The 23730-nt window shown below is 41.6% G+C and overlaps 1 protein-coding gene across 8 annotated transcripts in view; it reads left to right on the forward strand.

The window, feature by feature from the left end:
* Nucleotides 1–23730, forward strand: part of FAM149A (family with sequence similarity 149 member A) — a 43386-nt gene that overhangs the window by 4602 nt on the left and 15054 nt on the right. For 4 of the 8 annotated variants that reach the window (XM_059882205.1, XM_005225976.5, XM_005225975.5 and 1 more), the window contains exons 2-5: nt 19201–19311; nt 19608–19746; nt 21930–22072; nt 23358–23483. In XM_059882205.1, the coding sequence (XP_059738188.1) occupies nt 19201–19311; nt 19608–19746; nt 21930–22072; nt 23358–23483 (519 nt within the window). 8 annotated transcript variants of the gene reach the window in all.

The raw sequence follows: 23730 nt of genomic DNA on the forward strand, positions 1-23730 counted from the left end.
GGCACTGAAACATTCAGTAGGGCCCGTGAAAGCACTAGTGTGGTTTTCTTTCTTGAACATTTTAGTCTATGTTGCTGCTGCTGCTGCTGGTAAGTCGCTTCAATCGTGTCCGACTCTGTGCGACCCCATAGACGGCAGTCCACCAGGCTCCCCCATTCCTGGGATTCTCCAGGCAAGAACACTGGAGTGGCTTGCCATAGTGTATGTTAGCATTGTCCAAAAATGCTCAATGGATACTTTTTTGAATAACACTGTATTTGGCCCTGTTTACAGTATGCTAATCTGCATTGGCAGAGATATCCAATTGTCCTGAAAGGGCAGACACTGAATTTTATAAAATTGCTTTGAGGAATAATAGGCACAGATACGTGTGTTCAAGGATCTTCTTATTTATGCTTGTTTGTTCTCTCTGTGGAACACCCTACAGCACTTTTGAGTACATTAGTTATTTTTTTTTTTTTTTGCATATACAAATAGTCATATTCCCTTCCTTTCATACCTCATTTCTTTTTTTAATCATGAAATGTACAAAGGGACAAGGGGGAAGAAAAAAAGAAATCTTTCTTTCGTTCTTACAGACCTTTTGCATCTTAAAATGTATTTTTTCCCTCCTGGACATCTGGGTTGACTATGACACTGAATAAGAAAGAATCCTTCAACAATGGATTTAAATTGCACAACAATTTTCACCTTATCTATTTGTTTTCAGATAGCTGCTGTTAATCATTAGCCCGCTTAACTAATAATAAAACCATATATTTGGTTTTCTCAAGCCAGATATGTGAAGAGTGAAAGGTAGTTAAAGTAGGAATAAGAGAGGGAAGAGGGGGAAAAGCGTAGCTAAAGAGAATGTAGATACATGTCAAACAAAGGTAAGAAAATCTTGAGAAACAGTTAATCTAATTTTAAGACCACCACTCATTTTAAAAAAAAGTCCTCATTCACAATTTATATTTTTTGGAAGATCTATGCATCTTACCTTTGACCTGATTCTGTTCTTGGCCTTTACTAAAATTAAAAATACTGAAATTTCAGTGGGGATATATGCAAACTTTCAGTTCAGAGCCTTTTTCTTTTTCATTAAGGTGCTGTGTAATAGCATGAGTTTTGATCTCTGATTCATAGATTAAATGAATGACTAGCCCACAGAAGAGGGGTTCGCTCTTTCCAGTGACACGTTTAAACCAGAGGCAGAGATACTGAGTTGCCTCCTTTACCCCATTCTCCCACACCCCCGGATGTGTGAGCTAGCACTTGTCAACTTCACCTTCATTTCCCTGTGTCTTTGATATACACATTGTCCCTCCTTCACACTGGTTTCCCGTCTCCCCATCCCTCATCATACCTCCTTTTGCATTTCTGGTTTGATCTATACAGTGTATAGATATACATTGTATATCAGATATACAGTGTATAGATATACATTGTATATCAGATATACATTGTATATCACCTTGTAAATGGACTTATTCTTTCTTTGCGAATAGAAGAACTTCTATCAGTAGATAAGATAGGCAGATAGGCACTGTTGTTTGTGAAGATTGGTAGATTTAAACTTCATGTTGTTGGAAAGTATTTCTATCTTTTTTAAGTTATTGCTGATAGTATATAGTCATTGCTTTTGTGAGTGGTTGAGTTCCCTTGTTAACGTCTTGTAAGTATGGAAATATCACAATAGCTGCATGCAGGACTTGTGAACTTGACTGCCAATGAAAAAGAATGCAGGGACTTGTTGAGTCCAGAGCTGGGGTGACTCTTCAGGATTCAGGCAAGAATCGAATGAGTTGAATTCCAATCTCAAACCATTTGCTTGCTGTGTAATTCTGGGCAAGCTCTTCAGTTTCCACCTTGATAAAATGGAGATAATAATGACGCTTTTCTCATACAGATGTTCCAAAAATTCATTGAAATAATATTTTAAGTGCCTAACATAGAGAAATGTGTATAACCCTGGTGGCTCAGATGGTAAAGAATCCACCTGCAATGTGGGAGACCTGGGTTCGATCCCTGGGTTGGGAAGATCCCCTGGATGGCATGGCAACCCACTCCAGTATTCTTTCCTGGAGAATCCCATGGACAGAAGAGCCTGGTGGGCTACATCCTATTAAAGCTGAAAAAAATAAGACATGGGTAGTACACCTATATTCTCAGTGTCAAATAACACTTGAGGCAATGGGATAGTCATATCTAATCTCTTCCACTAGGAAGGAAAAAGGGAAATATTAGTAAGAGTATTGAAAATGGAATCTTTTAGTGCAGTTATTAGGCAGAACAAATAAGAGTACACTCTAATCTTTCATCATTTTCCCTGTGAAACTTACAGAAGATAAAGGCTACTTTAATTAGTATTACTACTGTTTGCTGTACAGTATCTAGAAGAAAATGTATTTGCCACCCAGAGATCAAACTTTTAATTTTTAGAGACACTGCGGAGTAACCAGTAGCCTCACAAATCAAATCCTTCATGGCCAATACTTCATATAGCCCTTGCCATTCCTACTCAGTGATGTGTTCTTTATATGTACATATCTTTTTTAAACTGTAAACTCTTTGTCCTGTGACATTTAAGACAGCACACATCCACAAAAGGCATTTAATAAATATTTATTAAATGAAGAAATGAAAATATTTCCATTACAATATCCACTTGTGTATGTTCCTAATCTTGTAAAAATCCAGAGGAAATTTAAATGTACGTATGTCCTTTTTTAATATGTATTTATTTATGGCTGTGCTGGGTCTTTGTTGCTGCTCAGGCTTTTCTCTAGTTGCGGGGAGCACGGGCTTCTCATCGCAGTGGCTTCTCTTGTTGCGGAGCAGGGGGCTCTAGGCACACAGGCTTCAGTGGTTGCGGCATTTAGGCTCAGTAGTTGTGGCCCACGGGCTTTGTTGCCCTGTGGTATGTGAGATTTTCCCAAACCAGAGATTGAACCAGTGTCCCCTGTATTGCAAAGCGGATTCTTAACCACTAGAGAGCCAAGGAAGCCCTCTTAAAAAATATATATATATTTTTGAGTGCACCGGGTCTTAACTGTGGCACGTAGGAGCAGCTTCTTTGTTGTGCCTTGAAGGATCTGGTTCCCTGACCAGGGATGGAACGCAGGCCCTCTGTGTTGGGAGCTTGGAGTCTGAGCCACTGGGCCACCAGGGAAGTCCCTAAATGTCCTTCTTTAAGAATAATTATCTTGGGCCTCTCTGTTCCATTGTCTTGGAGTTTTCCCAGAGTTGGTAATGCTTTCTGCAGGGACTTTGCATTCCCACAGGGATGAATGGTGTGCTCAGCAGACAATTGTCATTTGACTATTACTTTCTATTACAGTCAGATGACCATAAATTTCATTAAAAAATAGTAATGAACCTGACTTGGGCATTCATGCCTCGCATTTGCTTAAATCCAAGAAAAGAATTTTGTTCTTAACGTCTTATACAGTAGGTTTTTAAGCTTTAAATTATCTTCTTTATTACTTTGAAGGCTCAAAAAACTGAACTTGAGCTATTATGTTCTTCTGCTGTGTATTTAAAAGACACATATTGAACCTTTTCTAATGTAATAGCTAATGTAATGTAATAGCTAATGTGTGTAACACTTGGTATGCTAGCAGTTACCGGTTACCACTCCATGATAAGTACAGAAAGTAAGAACAAATTCCTGGTGGTCCAGGACTCTGTGCTTCCAGTGAAGGGGGCGTTAGTTTGATTCTTGGTCAGGGAACTAAGATCCTGAATGCCATGGGGTATGACAAAAAAAATAAATAAATAAAAAATTTTAAAAGGACATCAAACTCCTTACCAAATTATATTATATAAAAAATAATAGCTTTTGAAAAAAAAGAAAGATTGAGAGAATAAATGTTTAGAAAAGTTTTTAGCAATTGACAGAGTAACATTATGTCTATTGACTGATAAAACTTTTGGACTTTGTGTTTTGTGCATCTTTTTTTCCATTTTGCTTTCTAATAATTTATTTTTATTATACTTAAAAGTTACAACATCCACAATGAATAGGAAAGAAAAATTTAATAGTCAGACTACACATTAGTCCTTGGGGTTGCAAAGAGGTTGCAGAGAGTCAGACACAACTTAGTAAATAAGCCTGTAGCACATGTTAGCTTGAGAAGCACTGAAGCAGACTTTACTTAAACACTTGTAAACCACAATGAACAGCAAATTTCAGGACATCAAGAGAGAAAAAAACAGCCGGATGACCACACTAGCATTTTACTCTTCCTAAAATACAGGGCTAAGCAAGGTTTGAACAGTATCCTCTGATTAAAGAAGACATTCTTTAAATGATTGTTCAAATAATCTAGAGTCAAGAATATGCTCTTGTCACAAAGTTTTTGGGAGCCCTGGCTGTGGGGATATAACCTGTGGCCAGAAGGAGGAGGTTTCTCATAGTTAATGCTTTTTTTTTAAGTTTTACACCAATGCTGTATCCCATCAGAGCTCGTTCACAGCCCTTGATGGCTGTTGTTTCTCTCATAAGGCATAACTTGCAAGTACAGATAATGTGTTTTTTTGTTTCTAAAGGAACTTTTAAGATGAAATTTACAGACATGACATGCTTTCTTCTCTTATTGCCAATTTGTAGTCTCTTTGGAAGAATCCCTGATTTACCAGTAATAAATGATCAGATGTATTAATCCCTTCTGAATTGCACAGGAGGGAATCATGTCCCATAGGAGGGAATCCTATGACCCATTAAGTTTTTTTAAGTTTAATTTTAAGTTTAATTTACATTTGAAACTCACTTTATTCCCCTGGTGGAAATGAAAGCCCAGTTATCTGGGATTGCTCTCATCTTTATCTTAGACTTGAGCCTCATTCTGGGGGCTTTGATAAGACCAGGGCATTCATCAGTGGGGAAGGAGCCCACTTGTTCTTTAATAACCTCTGTCGCTGCTGAATATACTGAGATATCCGTAATCTTGTCCTTCGTAATAACCCAGGTCCCATACCTTTATCCACAAAGGCCCTTGCAGTTAGGGATCTCCCCGGTTAATTCTGTGGTACTTCTGGGAGGCCCTGGGGGCAGCCCACTGCTCTCTTACCAACGTTCTCCGTCACAGGACTTCCAGGAAGATGCCAACCCACAGCACACAGCCTTCCTCTGGGGTTCTACCAGCCCACCTAGGCTGTGGACAAGGATCAGCGCCCTCTGATCAATTACCTCCTCATCAGTCAGCCTCTGTTGCCCCTGAGGTCTGCATTTTGTGCTTCTGCGTCAATTTCCTGAAGGACTCCTCTAGAAACTCCCTGGAACTCCCTAGGCTGATTCAGGGCTCCACTGGCCCATGGGAATAAGAAAAGAAACACTTTTCCATTGATGGGCTGGATAGATTTCCGCCCTCATTAACTACTTGGCCAGGCACCTTCCTTATGGTATAGTGTTTCACTGCTTTAAAGCATTAGTTTTGTGACTGTTTCTCAAATATGTATTATCCTATGGAGTCAAGGTTCTTAGCATAATGACTAGTATTTCCTTGTCTGCTGCTGCTGCTGCTAAGTCGCTTTAGTCATGTCCGACTCTGCAACCCCATAGACAGCAGCCCACCAGGCTCCCCCGTCCCTGGGATTCTCCAGGCAAGAACACCGGGTACCAAATGCTGTATGCATATTCTATAGTCATTATCATGCATCCCCAGAACATACACACAAGGAAGGAATTTTATTTCCATTTACATATGAAGAAATTGAGGTTCAGAAAGGATTATAAATGGTCTCATTCAGATGGTTAATATGTGGAAATGAAAGATTCAAATTCACGCAGTCAATTTTTATCCCCCACGCTTACATGTAGCCAAGTTTTTTTTTAAAGAATTAAGATGGTAATAAGGATTAAAATCTACTTCTAAGGAAATCGGTAGCGTTTTTTTCTGAAACAAACTGACTCTAGGAAATTGTACTCTTTCCAATAAAAATTAGTTTGAAAATAAAAATCATGTTAATAAGTAATCTAAAATTATCTTTCTCAAAATAATATTCCTAGTAATACTATAAGGAGACAAAAATTAAAGCGTACTTTTGTCCACTTTGAGGCACAGATAACAAATGATTTTTATTATAAAGCTAGAATTTCTTTAAAGCATTTCCTTTCTTTAAAGCAAAACTATTATCTCTCTTTTACTTTATTATGTATGTGTTTCGCATAAATTATTTTGTGTATATTTAATAGTAAATCAGATATTTGTACAAGTAAGGCAGATAATTAGCAAGCATTGTCTTACTGGGGAAAAATAACAGGAGAAGCAGTTAGATACGCCTTTGCTAAGGGGAAAATGTACACATTAGCATTTTCTTAATTAGCCATTTCACTTAAGGGTTTAGAAGAAGCCTTATATTAATTAAATATTGACAACTGTAAAGATATGGGAATGGAGGTGAAAGGGATAGTCTTGGTAAAACTCTATTTTTTAATTTCTAATTTAATTTAATTTTTGGCTGCACCATCCAGGCTTGCAGGGTCTTAGCTCCCCTACCAAGAATCAAACCCAGGCCCTCTACAGTTAGAGCACAGGGTCCTAACCACTGGACCACCTGGGAATTCCCTACTCTATTTTTTAAAATGTTAATTACTGATAAAATTAGTCCTAAATTTCTTGGTTCAGATTTCACACAACTGAGATCAAGGTGAAGGACGATGATTTTAGGTGAGATGTGAATAAGAAGAAATTGTTCTGTTACTTACAAAACAGACTCAGAGACTTCGAGAACAGGCTTATATTTGCAGGGGATTGGGGGGAGGAAGGATGGGGAAGGGATAGGTAGGGAGCTTGAGATGGACTTGTACATGCTGCTTTATTTAAAATGGGTAACCAGTAAGGACCTACAGTATAATACAGGGAACGCTTCTCAATGTTATGCAGAAACCTGGATAGGAGGGGAGTTTGGGGGAGAATGGACATGTGTATATATGGCTGAGTCTCTTCGCTGTTCACCTGAAACTGTCAAACATTGTTAATCGGCTCTACCCCAGTATAAAAGGTTGACATTAATACATGTACTAGGCAGTTGACTAAAATAAAAGCAAAGCAAGAAAAGTTAAAAAATGTTTCTCCATACAAAATTTGTATAGTAATGTTATCTTCAACAGTAACTCAGCTCAGTGTTATAAACAACAAAAACAACACAACCCTCTGTGGGACACCTTACTACATAATACCTTTTTTTTTTTCCTTTTTATAATAAGGAAAATGTGCTTTTACCTTTATTTTAGCCAAGGATTGACCTGTGCTTAATAGAAATGTGTCTTAATGTTTCAGAGCTCGTGATTCTTGTGAATTCAAAGTCAATATGAAATTCAGTTTACGAATGGAGCACTTTTCTTTACCGTTTAATTATTTAATGTTGCTCTTTTGCTTAACATGGACACTTTGAGTTTAGCATCGTGTGTGTGTGTGTGTGTGTGTGTGTGAACTCCAAATACATATAAGCCATCTACCTGTCCCTTTGGAAACCTCTGTTTTTGCCTCAAACCGACTACAAAGCAGCAGGCAATCTTGTTTTCACCCTTAAGAACCAATGAATTGTTCTTGCATTAAAAAATTGCAGGAGGGACAGGGGACTTCCCTGGTAGTTCACTGATTCATCCTCCGTGCTGCCAGTGCAGGGAGTGAGGGTTCCATCCCTGGTCAGAGAACTAAGATTCCTCATGCCATGCAGTGTGGCCAAAATATTAGGGGAAAAAAAGAAGAATTAGGGATAAAATGTGTATTTTACTGAAGATTCCCTTGGGATATGAATGGAGATTTGTATCACACGTTGTACAATATTTCAGTGCAAAAATTTCCTTCATTCTACTTCCAACAGTGACAAACTAGGTTGTTTTAGGAAAACCACCACCTGAATGCGTGTAGAAAAGCTGGAGAATAAATTTTTAAAAGCCACTGAAGTTTTGGTAAACTGGAAATAGACCAGCCTCATAGGAACTGAAACCCAGCTTTAAATCTTCTTAATTCCTGATTGGATTTAGATGATTTGAATTTGCTGGAGCTCCTAGCCCTGTCTGCTGTAAGAACCAAATTTAATCCCCTCTGTATTTAAGATTATAGCAACAACTGTATATTGTTCATCAAAGACACAGTTTATATATCAGATCAGATCAGTCGCTCAGTCGTGTCCAGCTCTTTGCGACCCCATGAATCGCAGCACGCCAGGCCTCCCTGTCCATCACCAACTCCCGGAGTTCACTCAGACTCAGGTCCCTCAAGTCAGTGACGCCATCCAGCCATCTCATCCTCTGTCGTCTCCTTCTCTTGCCCCCAATCCCTCCCAGCATCAGAGTCTTTTCCAATGAGTCAACTCTTCACATGAGGTGCCCAAAGTACTGGAGTTTCAGCTTCAGCATCATTCCTTCCAAAGAAATCCCAGGGCTGATCTCCTTCAGAATGGACTGGTTAGATCTCCTTGCAGTCCAAGGGACTCTCAAGAGTCTTCTCCAATACCACAGTTCAAAAGCATCAATTCTTCGGCGCTCAGCCTTCTTCACAGTCCAACTCTCACATCCATACATGACCACAGGAAAAACCATAGCCTTGACTAGACGAACCTTTGTTGGCAAAGTAATGTCTCTGCTTTTGAATATACTAGCTAGGTTGGTCATAACTTTCCTTCCAAGGAGTAAGCGTCTTTTAATTTCATGGCTGCAGTCACCATCTGCAGTGATTTTGGAGCCCAGAAAAATAAAGTCTGACACTGTTTCCACTGTTTCCCCATCTATTTCCCATGAAGTGATGGGACCGGATGCCATGATCTTTGTTTTCTGAATGTTGAGCTTTAAGCCAGCTTTTTCACTCTCCACTTTCACTTTCATCAGGAGGCTTTTGAGTTCCTCTTCACTTTCTGCCATAAGGGTGGTGTCATCTGCATATCTGAGGTTATTGATATTTCTCCTGGCAATCTTGATTCCAGCTTGTGTTTCTTCCAGTCCAGCGTTTCTCATGATGTACTCTGCATATAAGTTAAATAAGCAGGGTGACAATATACAGCCTTGACGAACTCCTTTTCCTATTTGGAACCAGTCTGTTGTTCCATGTCCAGTTCTAACTGTTGCTTCCTGACCTGCATACAAATTTCTCAAGAGGCACATCAGGTGGTCTGGTATTCCCATCTCTTTCAGAATTTTCCACAGTTTATTGTGATCCACACAGTCAAAGGCTTTGGCATAGTCAATAAAGCAGAAATAGATGTTTTTCTAGAACTCTCTTGCTTTTTCCATGATCCAGTGGATGTTGGCAATTTGATCTCTGGTTCCTCTGCCTTTTCTAAAACCAGCTTGAACATCTGGAAGTTCACAGGTCACATATTGCTGAAGCCTGGCTTGGAGAATTTTGAGCATTACTTTACTAGCATGTGAGATGAGTGCAATTGTGCAGTAGTTTGAGCATTCTTTGGCATTGCCTTTCTTTGGGATTGAAATGAAAACTGACCTTTTCCAGTCCTGTGGCCACTGCTGAGTTTTCCAAATTTGCTGGCATATTGAGTGCAGCACTTTCACAGCATCATCTTTCAGGATTTGGAATAGCTCCACTGGAATTCCATCACCTCCACTAGCTTTGTTCGTAGTGATGCTTTCTAAGGCCCACTTGACTTCACATTCCAGGATGTCTGGCTCTAGGTCAGTGATCACACCATCCTGATTATCTGGGTCATGAAGATCTTTTTTGTACAATTCTGTGTATTCTTGCCACCTCTTCTTAATATCTTGTGCTCCTGTTAGGTCCATACCATTTCTGTCCTTTATCGAGCCCATCTTTGCATGAAATGTTCCTTTGGTATCTCTGATTTTCTTGAAGAATACAGAAATATTGAATATAAATGTTTATGGATGAAGAGTTTGTACATGCCATTTCTAATGAAAAGAAACACACTTATTTCCACAGCAGAGAAATAGTAATATTAATCATCTGATAAATTATGCTGGTACAATATCATTTTCCAGTTTAGACTGCTTTTTAATAAAGGGTTACCTTTTCTATACAAAAAAGTAGTCACCTTTAGGGTTGTTGTGAGGTTTGGGAGTAAGGTATGTAGGTCCCTGACCTAATTACCTGCCAAGGTGAAAGCACTGTCCATGGAGGCTGTCAGTGAGATGACATGTGGTGTTAACTGCGAAGACTAGATATTGTTCACTGCTACAGTGATTTCTGATCTAACCAGGTCCTATATCTGTGGTGGTGGTGGTAGTTTAGTTGCTAAGTCATGTCCAACTCTTGTGACCCCATGGACTGTAGCCCACCAGGCTCCTCTGTCCATGGGATTCTCCAGGCAAGAATACTGGAGTGGGTTGCCATTTCTTTCTTCAGGGGATCTTCCTGACCCAGGGATCGAACCTGGGTCTCCTGCATTGCAGGCAGATGATTTACTGACTGAGCTATGAAGGAAGCCTATATCTGTACTATAATAAAAATTCACTAAACCTTGCAAAAGCATTGTTGTTGTTCAGTCACTCATCCACGTCCCACTCTTTGTGACCCCATGGACTGCAGCATGCCAGGCTTCCCTGTCCTTCACTATTTTCCGGGGTTTGCTCAAACTCATGTCCATTGAGTTGGTGATGCCAATCCATTCATCTCAACCTCTGTCGTCCCCTTCTTCCCCTGCCTTCAGTCTTTCCCAGCATCAAGGTCTTTTACAGAGGGTCAGCTCTTTGCATCAGATGGCCAAAGTATTGGAGCTTCAGCTTCAGTATCACTCCTTCCAATGAATATTCAGGACTGATTTCCTCTAGGATGGACTGGTTGGATCTCCTTGCAGTCCAAGGGACTCTCAAGAGTCTTCTCCAACACCAGTCTTCTCCAACAGTTCAAAAGTATCAGTTCTTTGGTGCTCAGCCTTCTTCATGGTCCAACTCTCACATCCATACACAACTCCTAGAAAAACCATAGCTTTGACTAGACAGACCTTTGTTGGCAAAGTAATTTTTCTCCTTTTTAATACGCTACATTTGTCATAGCTTTTCTTCCAAGGAGCAAGTGTTTTTTAATTTCATGGCTGCAGTCACCATCTGCAGTGATTTTGGAGCCCAAGAAAATAGTCTGTCACTGTTTCCATTGTTTCCCCATCTATTTACCATAAAGTGATGGGACCAGATGCCATGATCTTAGTTTTTGGAATGTTGAGTTATAAGCCAGGCTTTCACTCTCCTCTCTCACTTTCATCAAAAGGCTCTTTAGTTCCTCTTTGCTTTCGGCCATAGGTGGTGTCATCTGCATATCTGAGGTTATTGATATTTCACCTGGCAATCTTGATTCCAGCTTGTGCTTAATCCAGTCTAGCATTTTTCATGATGTACCCTGCATATAAATTAAATAAGCAGGGCGACAATATACAGCCTTGATATACTCCTTTGGAGATGGCACCCCACTCCAGTACTCTTGCCTGGAAAACCCCATGGACGGAGGAGCCTGGTGGGCTGCAGTCCATGGGGTCGCTGAGGGTCAGACACGACTGAGCAACTTCACTTTCACTTTTCAGTTTCATGCATTGGAGAAGGAAATGGCAACCCACTCCAGTGATCTTGCCTAGAGAATCCCAGGGATGGCGGAGCCTGGTGGGCTGCCGTCTGTGGGGTCGCACAGAGTCGGACACGACTGAAGCGACTTAGCAGCAGCAGCAGCATACTCCTTTACCAATTTTGAACCAGTCCATATTCCATGTCCAGTTCTAACCTTTGCTTCTTGACCTGCATACAGATTTCTCAGGAGGCAGGTAAGGTGGTCTGGTATTCCCATCTCTTTCAGAATTTTCCACAGTTTGTTGTGAGCCACATAGTCAAAGGCTTCAGCATAGTCAATGAAGCAGAAGTAGATATCCTTCTGGAATTCTCTTGCTTTTTCTATGATCCAATGGATGTTGTCAATTTGATCTTTGACTCCTCTACTTTTTCTAAATCCAGCTTGTACGTCTGGAAGTTCTCAATTCACATACTGTTGAAGGCTAGCTTGAAGGATTTTGAGCATTACTTTGCTGCTGCTGCTAAGTTGCTTCAATTGTGTCCGACTCTGTGCGACCCCATAGAGGGCAGCCCACCAGGCTCCCCCATCCCTGGGATTCTCCAGGCAAGAACACTGGAGTGGGTTGCCATTTCCTTCTCCAATGCATGAAAGTGATAAGTGAAGTGAAGTCGCTCCTTCGTGTCTGACTCTTAGCAACCCCATGGACTGCAGCCTACCAGGTTCCTCTGTCCATGGGATTCTCCAGGCAAGAGTACTGGAGTGGGGTGCCATTGCCTTCTCCTATTACTTTGCTAGCATGTGAAATGAGTGCAGTTGTGCAATAGTTTGAACTTGCTAGGCCTTGCCCTTCTTTGGGACTGGAATGAAAACTGACCTTTTCCAGTTCTGTGGCCACTGCTGAGTTTTCCAAATTTGCTGGCATATTATGTGTAGCACTTTAACAGCATCATTTTTTAGGATTTGAAATAGCTCAGCTGGAATTCCACCACTTCCACTAGCTTTGTTCGTAGTGATTTTTCCTAAGGCCCACTTGACTTCGCACTGCAGAGAGTCTGGCTCCAGGTGAGTGATCACACCATCATGGTTATTTGGGTCATGAAGATCTTTTGTGTATAGTTCTTCTGTGTATTTTTGCAACCTCTTCTTAATCTCTTCTGCTTCTTTTCGATCTGTACTGTTTCTGTCTTTTACTTTGCCCATCTTGCATGAAATGTTCCCTTGGTATCTCTAATTTTCTTGAAGAGATCTCTAGTCTTTCCCTTTCTATTGTTTTCCTCATTTTCTTATGCAAAACATAATAGAATTAAAATGTAATTGGGCATGGTTTTCAAAGTGCAAAAAGAGTGCCGTCTAGTGCTTATGTGGCAGTATTGCATGCAAACAACTCAGTTTTAAGGACTTTGCTCCCATAATTGTGGAGGTGGTGGTAAATCCCATACCTGCAGGGCACATCAGAGGGCTAAAGACCCAGGGGAGAATTTTAGTTGTAGTTCAAATCCAAAGGCAGTCTGCTGGCAGAGCTGTTTCTTGGTCTTCAGAGCCAGAGGACATGCTCCCAAGGAGGAGGCTCCTCATCCTCACTTGGCCAGGACTGGGGTGATGACATTTTAGGGGATTCTTGAGAGGCCTGAGTGTACTGGGCATGTGGGAGGGATAGAGACTCAAAGAGGATGTTGGCAGGGTAAAGAAGTCTGCAGATTCTTTTACCCCTTTCCCACTGAGAGAGGCATTCTATCTTCCAGCAGGAGAAATAGATGGGCTTCTTTATACCTGCTCAGGGTTAGAAGGCCTCGTATCTCACAGGAGGATGGAGGCCAGGGCAGGCCGCGTCCCCTTTATTCATTGTGATTATTAAGAACTTCTTAGTGGGAGAGGGCACACCCCAGGTAGTACCCACCTTTGGACATCTTACTTTGACAATTTATCTTACTTCAGCCAACTCACTCTTTTAGTGAGTTGTTTCTTTTAGTTTATGAAAAGAGTGGCTTGGCCACTTGGCTGTCTCACAGCATAGCCTCTGGTGACTCTCATCTTGGTGTAATTGTATGAGTTCAAGACTGAAACAAGCATATATTCATAAACCAAAACAAGGTGTATGAGAGAAAGCATCTGAAGATGGAGACACAAGACCGCACAGGAAGTGAATCTGGGTGCCTAATGAGACCTAGTGCTGTGTGTGTGTATGTGTGTGAGAGAGTGTGTGTGTGCACGCGCGCGTGCTCGCACTGCAGGATCTTGCCACTCCAAGGAGTGTAGCCCGCTAGGCTCCTCTATTCATGGGATTCTCCAGACAAGGATACTGGAATGGGTTGCCATTTCCTACTCTAGGGGATCTTCCCCACCCGGGGATCAAACCCCCCTCTCCTGCTGTTTCCTGCATTGGCAGGCAGATTCTTCCCCACTGAGCCACCTGGGAAGCCCAATGAGATCTAGAGTCCCTGTTAATCAGATTAGCATCTTGCCTTTACCAGGCTGAGACTTCACTTTTTATTAAACCTCCCTCTACTTACCCTCATCCCCACTAGGAATCTTTTGACGCGAGGAGGGGGCTTGGTGAAATGGTTCCGTATTCCTCCTGTTGATTAACTTTCTATTTTTAAAGGTTAAGGATGGCAGACACATGTCTGGGCAGACCCCGGGGAAGGGGGTGCGAAGGTCAGATCGGTGCGCACTGGAGGCGCAGAAGGGCAGTGGAGCGGTAGACGCCTGCGGTCAAAGCTCAGGGCACTGGATTGTGAAAGGTGGCCCCTGGCAGCGGGAAGGGGGCACGCGTGCTCTTCCAGGGAGAGGGGGCGCGACCGAGGCCCTGGGCGGCTGGTGGGAGCAGGGAGCGCTGCGAGTCTCTGGAAGACGGGGGACGCAGCCAGGGAACCAGCCTCCGGTGCTGCCCGACCTCCGCGAGGGGCGCGGCAGCCACGGAGGCGGAGGGGAGGGCGGGCGCGGGCCTGGAGGCGTCGCCCTGCCGCACTGGAATCTGGATGGAGGAGTCGGAGGGGGAGCAGCGCCGGGCGCCCGGCGATCGCAGTGCCCATGGACCGCGCTGCCTGGGCCCGGAGCGCCCCTGGCCGCACCCCTAGAGACTCGCGGTTCCCGGCGGCGCTGCGGAGGCACATGCAGGGCTAGCGGGCCGGTGCGCAGAGCTGGGCGGCCGGGGACCCCCCGCCCCCGGGGCGCGGGGGCGCCGCCTGCAGGGCGCGGGCGCGGGTTGGCAGCGCCCAGCGGTGCCCAGGCCTCTGGGCTCCGGGCCCGGCCCACAGGACGCAAGCCCAGGCCTGGGGCTGATGGTGATTGGGTAAGTCCTGATCTGGGAAGGTAGGAGGCATGAACTTGCCTCCGTATAGATAGCATTTTTGTGCCATGCTCTTGATTTTTTTTATTTTTCCCACTGCTTGCAAAGCCAGAATCCATCTGGTGTGTTCCCCGGCATCCATTCATGAAATCTCGTGCTGACATCATCCGGCCTCCTGGAGCCAAGATGCTCGCTTGGTCTGACGAGCATTCGTGGTGTCTGAGATACCTTTTCATCAGTCCCGAGGGCAGAGAGCCTCAGTTGCTTCTAGGATGTGCTTGTGTAAATCAGGGTTTACCATCCTGCATTCCAGCCCATTCACGTTTCAGACAGTCTTTTAAAGCAGAAATATACATTTTGAAAGCTGCGGTTATTGATTACTAATTGAATTTCTGTAGAGCAAAGTGACAGAGGTTTGTGGGCTATCGAGGGCTTTTTTTTTTTCCTTTCTGCTGTGGGGCGCTTGTAGGATATCCGCTCGCCAACCCAGGATGGAACCCCGGCCAGGCAGTGAAAGTCCAGTTAACTGGACTGCCAGGTAACTCCCAAGAGGCAACTTAAAAAAAATAAAAGTCGATTATCTAGTCGTTTCCTTGACCTGGAATAGAGTGACTCAAGGAGATAGAGTGCATGTGCATGCTAAGTCACTGAAGTCGTGTTTGACTCTTTGCAACCCCTTGGACTATAGCGGTCCAGGCTCCTCTGTCCATGAGATTCTCCAGGCAAGAATCCTGGAGTGGGTTTCCATGCCCTTCTCCGAGGGATCTTCCCAAACCTTAGCCTTAATTTAACTTTCATGTAGCAACCAATTAGTGCAATAGAGTTCAGTGGTTGCCCTTCAGTCTGCCCTAAGACCCAGATCCTGTGCCCAGATCAACAGCCTTAAATGTAGCGACTAGTGGCATTTTATTATTTCTAAAATTTAAACAGAATGGACAGGAAATAGTATAAAATGCTTATATGTCTGTGTATCACATAATACAAGCTTACTAGACATGTCACCACTTTAAAGTTTTAAGATATTTATAAGACATACTTTAAGTTGTGTATACTTTCCTAGACTCTCTAGATGACGGAGGAGTTGACAGTTTACAGGATATTAAAGATACTCAATATTATGTCTGATGTAACTACAGTACATGGTTAGAGGCCAGAGAAACCACAAGGTTCAAAATAAACTGTAAAAAGAAACATGGCCAGTTTTATGTGTTTTATCCTTCATTCACCACATCAGTAACTTGTGGTTCCTGGAGAGACATGCAGATTAGATGGCCTGGGTCCCAAGACCAGCTCCAACCCTCTCTTCTTCATGACTTTGAGCAGGCATTGAGTTTGTTGGGCTCAAATTCCTCTTTAGAATTCCTTTGAACTTTGTGGTCAAATGTATTTGCTGTTCAGCTGAACTCTGATGTATTTCCCACAGAAATACAGGGGTTTCAGAGAAGATGAGGCAGGGAAGAGGTGAGGAGAGAAGAGTTGTAGAAATGGTATGGAGGTTGCTAGCATTTTCAGGCATCTGCTTTTCCAGCTATCTGCCCCCTCCCAGCATCCGTGCATCTTTCAGTCCTCCTGTCCTCAACTACACTTTGACGTGAGTAGGAATGCTGATCTGAGCAAGAATATGGTGTGATATGAAGAGAGGGGTTCCTTCTTCAATTTGTAAACAGCTTTCTTCTTAGTTTGAAAAGATATCCCCTTGCTCCCTTAGAAAAAGGGTGAATTTTTTGAAAGAAGAAATTACTGTTCATTGAAAACAAAGCAGACTGGCATGAGTCTGATTAATGACTTTAACTTTCAATTGCAGAAAAGGCAGAGGAAGAGCTCAAAATAAGAAAGGTGGACTTGAGTGGATTAGGTGCTCCATAAATAGTCATTTTTGGAGATAGTAGCTATGCTAAGAACTGTAAATCTTCTTTCTTTATAAAGGATAAAGAATTCTCCAGCAATATCTTGGATGTGGAGGATACTTTCATTTTGCATTAAACAGAAACATTCAGAGTGATTAGAGGGCCAAAGTGTGCTCTTTGTTTGAGGTACTAATTTAATATCTCACTAGGGATCCTTTCAGCAAACAGAGAGCATCTCTAAGTGAAAGGAAGTATTTTGGGTACTCTAGATGGAAAATATTAATAAGGTATCAGGATCATCCCAATAAAAAACTTAAGTAGGGGCTTCCCTGGTGGTCCAGTGGCTAAGACTCCACACTCCGAGTGCGAGGGGCTGGGTTCGATCCCTGGTTGGGGAATTAGATCCCACATGCCTCAACTTAAGAGTTCGCATGCCACAACTAAAGATCCCACGTGCTGCAACTAAGGCCTGGTGCAGCCAAATAAATAAATATAAATATTTTTTTAAAACTAAAGTACCAAGACAGATGTATAATCAGAAATGCTGGGAAAAGTGAAATAAAATAAGAACATGATGTTTTCATCGAGTGGCATATGCCAACAAAGTAGTGATTTATCTGGCCTGATTATGTAGACACTTGACATACTCATCTAGTTTAAGTCTCACAACAACTGGAGAAATAACTTGGTCAAGCACACAGCCTTGTCAGTGCCTGGGCAAGATTCTAATCCATGCTATTTTATTCTATAGATATTACCAAAGAATAATATTTTATCTAATTTACCACCCTGGTGTTTAAAATTCTTTCTCAATAACAAGCAAATTAACTTATATATATATATATTATAATACTCAAAGCAGATGTATTTGATACAATTTTTTATTGTCTCTTATGTCGTAAGTATTTTTATGTTTATCTAGAGTTATAGAGTCATGTGGACATGACTGGATAGGGTTAGAGGTAAGGCAGTGTGTTAGTATAAAAGCTTGTCTATATTCTTTTCTCCATTACTCTTTCTTTAACAGCTTTATTCTTAAGATTGTTTGCTTGTACTTATGACTATTAAACAAGAAAGGGAGGGAAAAAATCCTATAATTCTGTTATTCTCCCTTGTAAATATATATATGATTGCTCACTTTTGTGTAGTAATAACTATACAAAGTAATAGTTGCTGCTGCTAAGTCTCTTCAGTCGTGTCCGACTCTGTGCAACCCCATAGACGGCAGCCCACCAGACTCCTCTGTCCCTGGGATTCTCTAGGCAAGAATACTGGAGTGGGTTGCCATTTCCTTCAGTAATAGTCATTAAAAGTAATAGTAATTAACTTGTTAAAAATTCTCCTTGTTGTAGAGTTCTTTAGTATATAACAAAGGGTAAAACTGATCCTCATATTAATAGTTTTTAAAACTCCATTTACATTCAGAAACACAAGTGTTGAAAATTACATACCATTTATTTGAAAAGCAAATTTTTAAATGAATGCTAGAGTGGCGTCCCTGTTAGAAAATTGACTGTTTTCCTCAAATAACTACCATATCTAAAGTTAATATAAAACATGTGGGAAAATATGACTTTGATAAAAGAACAGAAGTAGTTTACTGTTAGAAAGGTATTTTGATTAAAGGGAAGTAAATGTTTTAAGAGGTTCATTGAAAGGACATTTTAATGATTAACACTAACTGGACTACACCAGCCAGGTTTAATGCCATATTTAAAATTGAGAGATTTCTTCTGTTTTAGTTTTCCATTACTTTTAATATTTTAAAACTGTCTTTTTTTTTTTTTTGGTACAAAGCTGGTTGGCTTTTGCAAGTGCAAGGGCGCCTGGGGTCAAGGAATACCTGGGACCTGAAATCCAGTTCACGGTTCCATCACCAAGTTTTGGAGTGAGGCTGTGTTCACCTAGGTTTGGGGCAACCTTTAGACCAATCTGGTTGAGTCACAAGAAGTTGCTTTTCCCTAGTTTATGTAACAGTGCATATAGGTTAATAACAACCTTGATTTTTTTAAATTAATTAATTTATTTTCAGTTTCGTTCAGTCGCTCAGTCGTGTCCGACTCTTTTCGACCCCATGAATTGCAGCACGCCAGGCCTCCCTGTCCATCACCAACTCCCAGAGTTCACTCAAACTCACGTCCATCGAGTCAGTGATGCCATCCAGCCATCTCATCCTCTGTCCTCCCCTTTTCCTCCTGCCCCCCATCCCTCCCAGCATCAGAGTCTTTTCCAATGAGTCAGCTCTTCGCATGAGGTGGCCAAAGTACTGGAGTTTCAGCTTTAGCATCATTTGGAGGCTAATTACTTTACAAAATAGTGGTGGTTTTTGCATACATCAACATGAATCAGCCACGGGTGCATGTATCCCTCCATCCTGAACCTCTCTTCCACCTCCCTCCCCACCCTACAACCTTGATTTTAAGAAAAATAAAAATGTTAGGGAACTAAGCCTCAGTGTCTTGAGGTGTGTGTGGGGTGTGTGCTCATACATGTGTGTGTTTAGGGAGACATAATGGGAAGAGAGAGGCAACTTTCTATGAAAGGAAAGTTTAAATATCCTAATGAATGGACTTATCTTACAGTTACTTTTCATATTTTATTTTTTCAGAAGAGGACTGTCAGAAGGATCTGGAAAGCAGAGTTTCACTGTGAAAAGCAAAGATCCTTTACCTACCCATTTTACAAAAAATGTACAGAAAGCCATTGCTAAATACAGTCGGTAAGAATTAGCCTTTAAATGCTTCTGATCACAAAATCAAAACTTGCCTGAATGAATACGGGAAACAGAATCACTGATGGGCCATGGATTTCTCCAAGGTGAAAAAAAATAAAACGCTTTATTTTTAGCCAAGTGAAATGTTATACTGCATAAATCTTTGAAAATCAGTGTACTGTGAAAATTAACCAGTATATTTAAAGAAAAAAGAGGAAGCAAGCTCAGAGAGGTGAAGCCGCTTCCCAGTAAAACCTGTTTCCAGTAACTGTCGTTTATGTTACTTATATTTCTTCCTGCAGGGAATCTGTGTCATCATTTTCATCAAGTGGGAGCCCCACGCCTACAGAAGCCCCCAACTCCTGGTCTGGGTCTGGGACACAGAGTTCAACAACTGGTTTATCTACAGAGAGGAGCTCCATTTACTCCTGGAGAGATGATGTATGTCACAAAATTTTGGATAATCTCATGGTTGCAATTCATAACGATGATCTGCTTTATTATTTTTTTTAAGTTTTTACCAAATTAAAACCTCTACCTGGTCCACTTGTACATACACATAAATATAAAAGCACTGACATGTCACACATAAAACTGAAAATACAGATTCTTAAAAAAGATGAAAAAGCTCCCATAACCACACAATCCAGCATCTTAGCTGTTGATAGTTCTGTTTTTCCCACCTCCAAACCCCTATCAGGTTGTTATACATGATTTCTTGCATAAATATCTGTGGTTGGAAATTCAGGAGAGATTCTGACAATTAGGAACGTGAACAAGAGAAAAATTGGGGAAAAATAAAAGCTGTTTAAAAAAAAAAAATCACAATTAGGGAATTTCCCCTGAATATTCTAAGTCAGATATTTTACATCTAATCCCAGCAGAAGATGTTAACCCTATAGTGAGACTGAGCCGGTGGGACTTTAGTCTGCAGTGCAAGCTTACCATTCAAATCTGTGTGATTGCACAGTTTCTGACCTCTTCATCCCCTCAAGAGTCTGAGAATTCCGGAACACAGGCTTTTGTGACGCCCCTGTGGCCATGGAAGAGTCCGGACTAGCTCCTTGGATGGTCTCATTCCTGCTGTTTTCTTGTTTGTGTTCTGGTTTTCTTTGCTTTCTTTAAAAGCAGCTCTCCGCCCTGGACTGTGCATGTGGGTCCACTCCCCGGGGAGGACGGTTTTACATGGTTTTATAGGAGCGGGTCTCCAGAGGGCCAGAGGGAGAGGGTTGTGGGGTGCAGGGTGGGGGTTGGGGGGCGGCTGAAAGGGAGTCAGCCCTGAATCACTCGGGCACTTTTCAGAGGAGATGTAAGTCTGTCTCTGGGATAAACACCGCCCACCCCCACCCACACTCTTTGGTCAAAAGAGTGCAGATGGGAAGAAGGCTGAGAACCATTGCTTTATGAAGCATTACCGTCCAAATGCTGGGTTCCTTTCCTGCAAAAGTTCAAGTAATTATCCAAAGAGAGTCTTATGACTTCCACTTGTAGAGTTTAAATTACTCCAGTCCCTAAACATTGTTTTGCTTTGAATTTAAAAGCATATTTTTACTGTTCGATAGGTAATATTTGTAAAAAGCAACAAAATACAAAGAGAAAAATGAAAATAAGCCCTCTTCACACCCCAGCCAAATATTCTTCTGAGTTTTCTCCTTATTTGTATTTTAAAAGAGGTAATTCAGCTACCCTGCAGTCTGGGAATCTAGTTTTTTATCAACTAAGGGGAAGAAGTATCATGGAAAATATGGAATAGCAGTCTGTGAAAATCAGCCTGAATTGACCATTTTGGATCAGGTATGTCAGGCTGAATTTATGGGTTAGATTTCACACACCCACCCTGGGAGAAAACGGACTGAACTAAAGCCCTTGCCCTGTAAGCCAATAATTGGTTCTTCCAATTGTAAGCCAATAATTGGTTCTTCCAATTGTACTTCTGTTCATGTTTTTCTGACTGTAAGGGCTCTAGGTCTGTTACTTCTCAGTCATTTTCAATATACAGAAAAACTGAAGGGTTTTCTCACTGACACTTCACTGCGCCCACAGCCCAAGAATCTCTTAAGGCCAGACAGGAAAAATGAATATTCTGGTCTCATCCTAATAACCACATCTTTTAGGATACCTAAGGTGGTTTTTCGTTTGTTTGTTTTTCTGTTTTCCTTAATTAAAAGAAAGTGATTATTTCCCTTTCCATGAAATAATATTCCTTTTCATTAGAAAAAGATTATAATTTGCAAATGTAGTTAGGTGTCTAATGCACAATTATATGAGGGACACATGTCTGTGTACACACATATATGTGTGTGTGTGTGTGCTTGGCTATATGGTGTGTGTGTTTCTGTCATTATCAATGTCTATTAATATGTATATTCATAGCTGTAACTATGTTTATGTAAAATCTTGGATTATGAGACTTTCTCGTAGTAGAGATTATCTCTATTTAACAGTTAAGGAAACTAAGTCTCAGTTGGGATGTAATTTTTCAGAAGAGTAAAAATTGGAGCCCTGGTATGTCTGGTTTCGATCGAGTCACACTCCCTCCTATTATATAAATTTGTGTCATTGATTCTGAAGCCTTTATTGACAACTTCTAGTCCTGTAACTAAATGTGCATTTCTATATTTTAGGAGTTTGACAAAGCCAGTGCACAGAAAGTACAGCAGTTATTCTGGGAGGTCGAGGAAATGTTGTTTGAAGGGAAAGTAAGCCCTCAGACCCAGAATCTCCAGGCTGAGTGCCGTGAATGGGCGGGCCGGTCCCTGCATCTGAGGTGAGGAGGTTGTTCACAAAAATTCTCTGGAAGGGGGTTGGGAACTGCTCCCTGTTGACCTGTTCAATATGTCGGTATATTTTGAGTGAAAGTGCTTGTCAAAATATGTACCCAGAACACATGTGCTTTACTGAGAAATCACTCCCTTTGAAATGGTGTCTGAGGAAATCTGGAGACTTTCCAAGTGTACTTTAATTTGTGAGAAGCAAATGGAGCTCATGCCTGGAAAGGCATTGTGTGTATCACAGGTGCAAGAATGGAAGAAGGGAGGGAGTTATCCATGCCTTCCCACTCCCTAGCCTGAGCAGCTGTGTCTGTCTGCCCTTGAGGAGCAACGCATGGGGCAAGATCTGGGCAGGAACAGAGAGATTATTTGCTGGATGATGGCGTGGATGAATCTGACCATCTCATCAAGATCCCTTATGTAGGAGAAGCTCATCTATTTCTTCTTAAGATCAAAGATGAAGTATATAGATTGAGTATAAAGGGAAGATTGTCTTCCTTCAATTACTCAGCCAAACCTACTTAGAGGGTTAAAAAAAAAAAATCCATGTCAGTTATCTGAAGTTTCTCTGGGTTATATCTGGGGAGACTACATTAGAACTTCCATACACATGTTGATAAATCTTTTGGTTAATTAAGTCAGATTTTTAAAAATCTTTATTCAGTAGGTTTAATTTTTTGTCTCCAGGCCATTGTAAGCCCCTGTCTTAGAATCCACTAGACATTAACGATGCAATGTGGACTTTCCTAGGCATCATGGTGCACTTGCCTAAACCCAGGAGCTCAGATCTGTTTCTTTCAGTGTTGTCTTATATACTTAAGATAAAAATGAAGGAAGAGAGAGAGTAGAGAAAAGAAAAGATGGCAAGGACTGTAAACCAAGTATATATATTCACATTATTTTCCTTTGTTGCGAATGTATCGGTTAACATAGGGAGCTTCTGTGTGCCTAGCATTACCCTAGTTGTCTGAATGTGATTATACTGTCTCTAAGCTACTTGTTAGTCCTACAAGGGAACTGTTATTCTACTTTGGATACAAAATGGAACAGATGGAATCAGTGGCTCAGGGAGCCTGCAAACTTTGGCTAAAGGCTCTGCATCAATGGCAAGAGCAGTGTAGTATGTCCCCCCCTCAAAGCCCGTACGTTTCCTGTGATCCCGTTACACTGCCCATGTACCAGTATTTACCTTATCACTTCATACTTTCCAAACTGCTTCAAAACATCTTCCCCTTTCCAATAAAAAAATGTTAGTTTCCTTTTTTCCCCCCCCACTTTCAGAGTATTAGGAAGACAGCTCATCCCGCCTGCTGATGAAGGAGTTGAGCATTTCCAGAGCAGCCGGCCTGCTTCTGCCATCCAAAGACCCTTCCTTGATGACTGTGGACACAGCAGCAATATAAGAGAGTATGTTGCTAGAAGTTACTTTCGAAAAGTGTGAAAGTGTTAGTCGCTCAGTCGTGTCTGACTCTTTGCGATCCCATGGACCATAGCCCGCCAGGCTCCTCTGTCCATGGAATTCTCCAGCAATACTGGAGTGGGTTGCCATTTCCTTCTCCAAGGGATCTTCCTGACCCAGGTATCAAACCCGGGTCTCCTGCATTGCAGGCAGATTGTTTACCAACTGAGCCACCTGGGAAGCATATTTTAAATT

Source organism: Bos taurus, chromosome 27 (genome assembly GCF_002263795.3).
Source record: "Bos taurus isolate L1 Dominette 01449 registration number 42190680 breed Hereford chromosome 27, ARS-UCD2.0, whole genome shotgun sequence".
Taxonomy (NCBI): Eukaryota; Metazoa; Chordata; class Mammalia; order Artiodactyla; family Bovidae; genus Bos; species Bos taurus.